This window comes from Pangasianodon hypophthalmus, chromosome 10 (assembly GCF_027358585.1).
Source record: "Pangasianodon hypophthalmus isolate fPanHyp1 chromosome 10, fPanHyp1.pri, whole genome shotgun sequence".
Classification (NCBI taxonomy): domain Eukaryota; kingdom Metazoa; phylum Chordata; class Actinopteri; order Siluriformes; family Pangasiidae; genus Pangasianodon; species Pangasianodon hypophthalmus.
In genome coordinates this window covers 16115255-16122826 of record NC_069719.1, presented here as the reverse complement: position 1 = coordinate 16122826, position 7572 = coordinate 16115255, and the positions used below count along the sequence as shown (strand labels likewise).

The 7572-nt window shown below is 39.3% G+C and overlaps 1 protein-coding gene across 1 annotated transcript; it reads right to left on the bottom strand.

Moving 5' to 3' along the window:
- Positions 1-1891: 1891 nt before the first annotated feature.
- On the bottom strand, positions 1892-7551 carry znf365 (zinc finger protein 365). The gene is made up of 5 exons (XM_026934073.3): positions 7200-7551; positions 5736-6433; positions 5453-5624; positions 5246-5292; positions 1892-4795 (listed from the first exon to the last, which is right to left on the bottom strand). Exons 2-5 carry the CDS (start codon positions 6425-6427, stop codon positions 4654-4656), a joined length of 1053 nt encoding a protein of 350 aa, XP_026789874.3. The 5' UTR covers positions 6428-6433; positions 7200-7551; the 3' UTR covers positions 1892-4653.
- Positions 7552-7572: the final 21 nt, after the last annotated feature.

The following is a 7572-nucleotide window of genomic DNA, read 5'->3' as shown; positions in this document are numbered from 1 at the left end:
TGGTGGATAAAAACCTCAGCAATGCTGCTACATTTGATACACTCATCACAGCACCACACAGTACCTTGTTAGTGTCAGTGATGAATCATTCACCACCCAAATAATATCTGGTCAGTAGTATTCCTGTAGTGCCCCCTTTCCACTGAGGGATATGTCGCTATGTGCATAATGACAAATTGGCAGTAATTGTATACCTGCTACTTGACCTGTATAATTGGTGTGTCTTGTAAAGTGGTCAATAACAATGGAAAGCTGCAGAATTTGTATATACAAGACTTTGATGGATTATAAAAAGGAGCACAAACAATATTAATGTCAATATCAGAACTGCACATTATCTGGCCAATAGTGCCCTCTAGTGGAAATGTCTCCTTTTTTAAAAAAAAAAAAAAAACTTCAGTAACTCAAGGGGAAAATGTTTCAAATTCAGATTCAGATTCAATGCTTATTGATGCAAGAACAGATTATGACCATGCATGAATGTGTATTCAGTTACATTATATTAGATGTTTTGGTTGACACTTGCATTTGAGATAAGGTCCAACTGAACAGTCGAGGGTTAAGAGTTTTACTCAGTGACCAGTGTCAGCCTGTGCTGGGATTTGAACTCACAACCTTCTGATCAGTAGCCCAAAGCCTTAACAGTTGGATGAATACTTCCCCTTATTATCTAAAAACCTCAGTATAACAAACAGTAAAATTCAGTTTCATAAAAAAAAAAACAATGAAGACAGTTTGATTGGATGCATTGGTTGATATTCTGATTTTAATCATATTTTAAAATAACAATAATAATCACATTTTTAGAACATCACACAGATCAGCACAAATCTTGCAAGACTTCACAGTGTTGCATGTGTAATGATACCAAGAGTTCAAGAGAAAGGCACACACAGTGGCTATATAACCTAATCAAACGAAGCTTAACATCTCTAACAGAAACAAACATGGCACAATCAAAATCAGTAAAAGTCAAAAGAGACTGATTTATAACGATAATCCATAAACATGAAACAACTTAATCAGTTCCAACTTTTGATTGTCCTTCATAGCAAACTTTTATTTCATTTATAAATACTGTACATGAATGATTGAGCAATCTTTCTATTCATAGACTTTTCTACAAACACTGCCTTCTCCTAAAAATATAGTCTCACATATTGCACTAGTTACAGAACACCTACGTCATGCTCACACACAATATACAACAGGTGGACCTCAGAATCTCTAAAAGCTATTGCAGGTTCTTTCCTGCTGTAGACCCATGACAGAAAAGAGCTTATATTCAGTGAGTGACAGGAAAAACTTGAGCTACAAACAACTAAACAAGAGTCTAATCTTAGTGTCAGTATAAAGCTGTGGAATTGGCAAATCACAGCGTGGGACAGCACAGGCATATGAACACCAATTCTTTTCAGTATGTCTTTAAAACAAATAAACACTAATATGGGAAAATGTCATCTTCTTCAAGCCTCAACTACTCTGCAGTTCTGCTTTTCAACTTATAACTAAGGAGTATTTGATTCCGTGTTAACAATATTATTTATAATAAATCAAGAATTATGAAATCAAACTACATTCTGATTTCAGTCAGTGCTCTGTAAACACCTCATTAATTCTGTCATAAATCCAGACAGAAGCAAACAAATAAACATGCATGATCCACAATCTACTTATATTCAACATTCTGCAATAGATAAGAGCCTAGATAAATCAGTCAAGATCTTTCATTGTGTGTACTGTAAGTATATTAGTATTAAAATGTAATAATGCTAATAATAATAATAATGTAATGTAATGTTAAAAGAGCAGCTTAATTTTAAAATGTAAACAGCCTGAAAAAAAATAAAGAACTTAGCTGGATTCATTGCAATGCAATATTGCAAATCAGTTTTTTTTTTTTTTTAATTATATCATTATTACGGGTCTAGAAAAACTTTTAAATGTTATGAACCGGACATTTAAATGTATCAGGAACTGGGTAATAATAAGTGAATTATTAAAACGAATAACCAATCATCACACCAAGGTTTGACAATCATTAATTTTCTATGACTGCACTGCCACCAGAAATATATACCATAAACAAAATCATGACGAGTAGGTCAAAAGATTTGATATTTATGTTGAAAAGGATAAGATTATTGTGTGCAAGGCTTAAAGATCATTTAGAGCAACATCTAACATGTTATGTTTTCTTTTTCCAACAAAAGTAGAACATATTCACAATGATTAAGAAACAATGTGCAAACTATTTAATACTTTGGAAAATACAATAAACTGAGAGACATCTCATATATTTTTAAAGAACAAATTTTGTTTTTTCTTTAACTGAACATGTAGGCTACTCTCTAAACGTTATAACTGAACACCAATTCTTGTTTTGTTTTTTTTAACTGAACATGTAGGCTACTCTCTAAACTTTATAACTGCTACATAAATTGCACCAAAATGTACCAAAACAGAGCTTAAAATGTGCTATTGCTCTGGTTACTGCCACCTCACACAGGTCAAACTGCAGTGTCAAATGCCCAACCTATTCACACATCAGTTTTGTTTATATAAAAAGCAAGTTGAGCTAATATTGACCGTAAGATATTTTTTTCTTGTTAATGTGGAATTTTACATGCGCCTGGCTACTGTTAGGAGGCATTTCACATAGCACAGACTATACTGGTTATGATAATACTGGTTATGATATGGGTATACAGCCCCAGGCAACAGCACCACTAAAATATTGATTATATGCACTAATGCATTCAGATAATATCAATATCTCAGACATTCACTGTGTGCAACAGCACCGTTAAATGAAGAAAAACAAACACAGAACAACTAACAAATTTAATATTTGGATAACACTGTCTTTTAGTATGTGTTGTCGACTCACATACATAAATTTAAAGTACTACAAATTCTTTGCATGATATTTTTTGAGTGGGCCTTGCATAAGTATTCACCCCCTTAGAATTATTTGCAATAAAAAAAAAAAAACCTAAATGTTGCTCTGAAACCCCTAAATTAGTTCTGGTGCAATCAGTTGTGTGCAAGTCTACCTGTGCACAAGTAAAGCGTTACGTGATCTCAATATAAATACAACTATTCCTGGAAAGGTTTGTTACAGAATATGACTAAACAAACAGTATCATGAAGACCAAGGAATCAAAATCAAAACAAGGTTTAGTTACAAAAAATTGTATTTTGAAAATTTTGAACATCCCATGGAGCAACATTAAACCCATTATTAAACAAGTACAACTTGATGCCAACAGCGACATCAGGGATATGTGTCGCCAATTAGTCTAGTTCTTCTTGTTACCAAGTTCTATGCCTCAAATACCTTTAAAATACACTTAAAAACAGGAAGGAAGCTATTGGAGAAAGATCCTGCCGCTCGCTGTTTGCATAATTCCAAAATCTAATCAATTCTTCTGCTTACATTCACCCACTTGTTCTTGAGATATTGCGTGAACAAGAATCTCAGACACACAGACAACCTGAAAACTAAATGCCTCCACCACCTAGTGACAGAGGTATAAAAATGGAAAGAATATGGCACAGCTGCAACCCTACCTAGAGGCAGTGGTCCACCAAAAACTCAGTGACTGTGTAAGAAGGGCATTAGTAAGCAAAGATGTAACCTAGAGGCCAAGAGCAACTCTCAACATGATGCTACCAACACCATGCTGCACTGTATGGTGTTCTCGAGGTGATGAGCAGTGTTGGGTTTCCACCAAACATAGAGAGACTTTTGGTGGATGGCCTCCGCTAGGCAGAGATGTGGTTGTGCCACATTCTTTCCATGTTTTAATAAAGGCTTTAATGATGCTCCACAGAATGTTTAAAGTATGGGATATTTTTTTATAACCAGACCCTGACTGATACTTTACCAGAACTTTGTCCTGGACTTGATAGATCCTTGGTCTTCATTATGCTGTTCGTTTAGGTATAATTCTCTCTCGGGCCTTCCAGGAACAGGTGTATTTATATTGAAATCATATGACACTTTACTCGCCCATAGGTGGAAGTCACTTTCTAAATAATTTTGCAAACTATATTCCCCCACATCAATATTATGAGTTTTTAGTGTAGATTATTGACACATAATCCCAATTAAGTGCAGGGGGATACTTATGCAAGGCACTGCATTGAATTGTGTAATGGTTAGATATGAACAAACATTCAATTCCCATAATATAGAATCAGTTTGCAATTCATCAGAATGTAAACTATTAACCTAGGTAGCAATATGTATTAGATTTAAAGGGCAGTCTCACCATGTGTCCACAATGTCAGCAGTATGCTAGCACCTTCACAGCACTACAGAAGGAGTGTAAAGGCATTCCACAAGGTGAGTTTTCTGATTATCAGAACAGTAACATGCCATCACTAGACACAGCTGAGTCCTACAGGACCCTGATCTAAACAATATTCCAAGCAGATAAGATTAAGAGTGCTACCAAGACGAACTGCCTTTCCACATTTTGCTGAAAAAGATCTCTCCGTATGAGATCCAGGTCAGATATTTTTTTTCCAGGAATGTTATATATTTTTTAATGCTTCTTTTGTCTATATATTTGCTTAAAATACAATTTCAATACACTATATTTTAAACATATACAGTACATTAAGTGAAAGGCTCAGGCCAGACATCTAAACCTCATAACTATCTGACCTCTTGCCCTGGACCCAGCCATGATGGCCCCGTCTCTCCCCAGAGGCCCGGGATGCTCCCCACCCAGCCTGATGCCCATGTGACAGTTCCTCGTCATGGACCAGTTGCTCTCCTGTAGACCTAGTGGTAAAAATCAGAACATGTAGGCTGCAGATTCCTTATAGCATATACCATAAATAAAACACATCTGAACATGCAGACACAACATCATCAACAACACAACTCATCATTTAAAGTCAGGATATGGCAGAAAGATGCTAAACCCCAAAGCACATACAAAAAAATAAAAATAAAATAAAACACAGGACAGGATACAAATAAAACATAGGGAACAGAGATGGCCCTGGGAAATCATTACTTATACACTAAAGAACCATTTCTACTAGCCTTGTGTGATTCTCCATGAATAAGTAATATGGAAAAGCAAGACTGCTACAAGGGGAAATCAGGAAAAGATTTCCCAATCAACATCTAAATTTACTGTCTTAAAAATCTAATACAAACAAGCAACCAAGTGCAGACTGTGCAAATTACAAGCTCAACATTAATCTAAAAAAATCCAAGCCATACCTGCTTTTGGTTATTCTTTGGGGACCTGCCTCAGCTAAAGGAGCCACCTGGACAAATAACAGAGTTGTAAGAGTGGGTCTTACATGTCTTACGATAGACAATTCATAATGCTTATTTTTGTAGCTAACACTGTTACTTTGACGCATGCAGGATACGGATCAGGTTGTGTAATGAGCCCCAAGTCTAACAGTGTGGCCTGTGACATACCGTGTGGGCTGTGCAGTAGTGTTCATGGGGAGTGTTCTGGTAATACTCCAGCAGCCTTTCAGCCAGGGCAATGCGTCGTAGGAGGCCCTCGATGAACCGCCGCAAACGGACTTTCCCGCACATCTCATGCTGCGCTGCTGCTTCTAGAAATTTCTGAATAGCAAGCACTTCCCTACAACCAGTAACAAACTATTATTATCTTGACATGTTAAGTAATTTGACTAATCTGCCAATTAAAAAACACACATAATTTTGTTGCAATTGTGTTTCAGGTTGCACTCACTGTTCCCTCCGTTCCAGCTCATGCTCGGACATGCTGAGCTGCTGGCGCAGCGTGGCAATGACCATGACGGCAGCGTTCACCTGTCTGCTGAGAGCTTGCTCCCGCTCCAGCACTTCCTGTCGCTCCTGGGCCAGGTGGTGCGAGTGTGCGCGCTCACACAGAAGTGCTGTGTCAGTGTGGGCCAGTTCTGAGCTGAGCCGGAGCAGCCGTCGCTCCATGCTGCTACTGGCCGTCCTCATCATGCCCTCCAGCCTCTGCCCCACCGAGGGCACTGGAGCAGAGAGGAGCTTGGTGCCAATGGACAACTCCCCACTAGCGGCATTCTTCTCTGGGGAAGCAGGCTGTTCTGGGCACGTGTCTGCAGTCTGGTCATGTGGAAGGGGATCAGAGCTGAATGGGAACTGGTGTGAACGCGTGTCAGTGCCTGCATCCTTTGTTGTCTGGGTCTCAGCAGTGGCTCTCTTGCTGTCAGAGCGTAAGTACCCCCTGCTGGTAGGGAGGCTGAGGTTGTGCCTTGGATCGTACGTGTGATTGTAGTCGAGGTGGGCCCGCAACGCAGCCAGGCTGTGGAAGCGCTCATGCTCTCCACACCGGGGGCATCGGAACGGGGGTGGAGATGGAGCCCCTGCACCACAAGCCTGGCCGTTTTCCACGAACAAGGTTGTGTTGCGCGTACACAACTTTTGCTGCATTTCAACCTGCCAGTGAAACATCGCAGTTTCTTAGTTCTGAGGCAGAATTTGATAACCCCACCCACCAATTAATGCAGAGTCTTTACTTGATGTTCATTTGTGATCTGCAAATCTAGTCATCTTTGAGTTAGTAATATAGTAATGTAATAATCTTCAAACTGGATGACAGAAACCTTTCATACACATATAGCAACAATGCATATTACTACAAGTAGCACTACGTCTGTGTCTATACACTGCAATTCCTCTGTCTAATGCATGTTCTTATTAAAATATTCATTCACATCATCAATCACTTAAATCCCCTATTAAATCATTGCTGGGCCCAGTTCACAAGTAGGAGAACTCCATATCCTGCATATGCACTGACTTGCTATCATTCTCTAACTGCAATCCCATGCTTTTTGGTAGTTAAAACCGCAGTTTCATCTCAGTATGCTTCAACATATTTCAGGCTGTATTGTCTGATGTACTCCCCCTGTGTTCATTACCCCACAGACAACCACAGGATTTCGCATGACGTACATACATAAGGCAGATTCAGAGCTTTTTCTGCTCGTGCACAAACTCATATGTGAAATGAATGCGATTATTGGCTCATTTCAGCTTTCCCTATCAAAGCAGAGGAGCTCGTTATAGAAGGAGATATTGGCTTGAGTCGTGCACTTATTACTGTGAGCTCCTGAAAAAGCAGCCCAAAGTCACACCAAGTCATGCAGTCAGTCATCTACATACTGTTATAACGTCATGTAGCTGTAGCTCGCATGCATACCTGCTTAAACACGGTTTCACCCTGCAGCCCGGTCCAGGTGAGCTGGTGGAATAATAACGCTTTGGGTCGGACGCCGCTTTTCAGATGACGATCATTGGGATGTGTTGGACCTGTGGCTGACTGGCTGTGATGCTCGTTTTTTTATTCAGCTAGCCTGCTGTAACAGTGATACAGGTGTCACAGGCATCACTGCTGAAATCCTGAACGGTGTCCTTCAGCGATAGTGATTTGAACACAAATAACGACACTAACCGCTTTTCCCTGATACAGTGATATTGTCCAGTGGCTAGGTCAGCTACAGTGATTTGATAAGCTTTGCTGAGAAGAAGTCATTAGCATGCAGAGTGCGACAGACAACCGGGTTGATCCATTC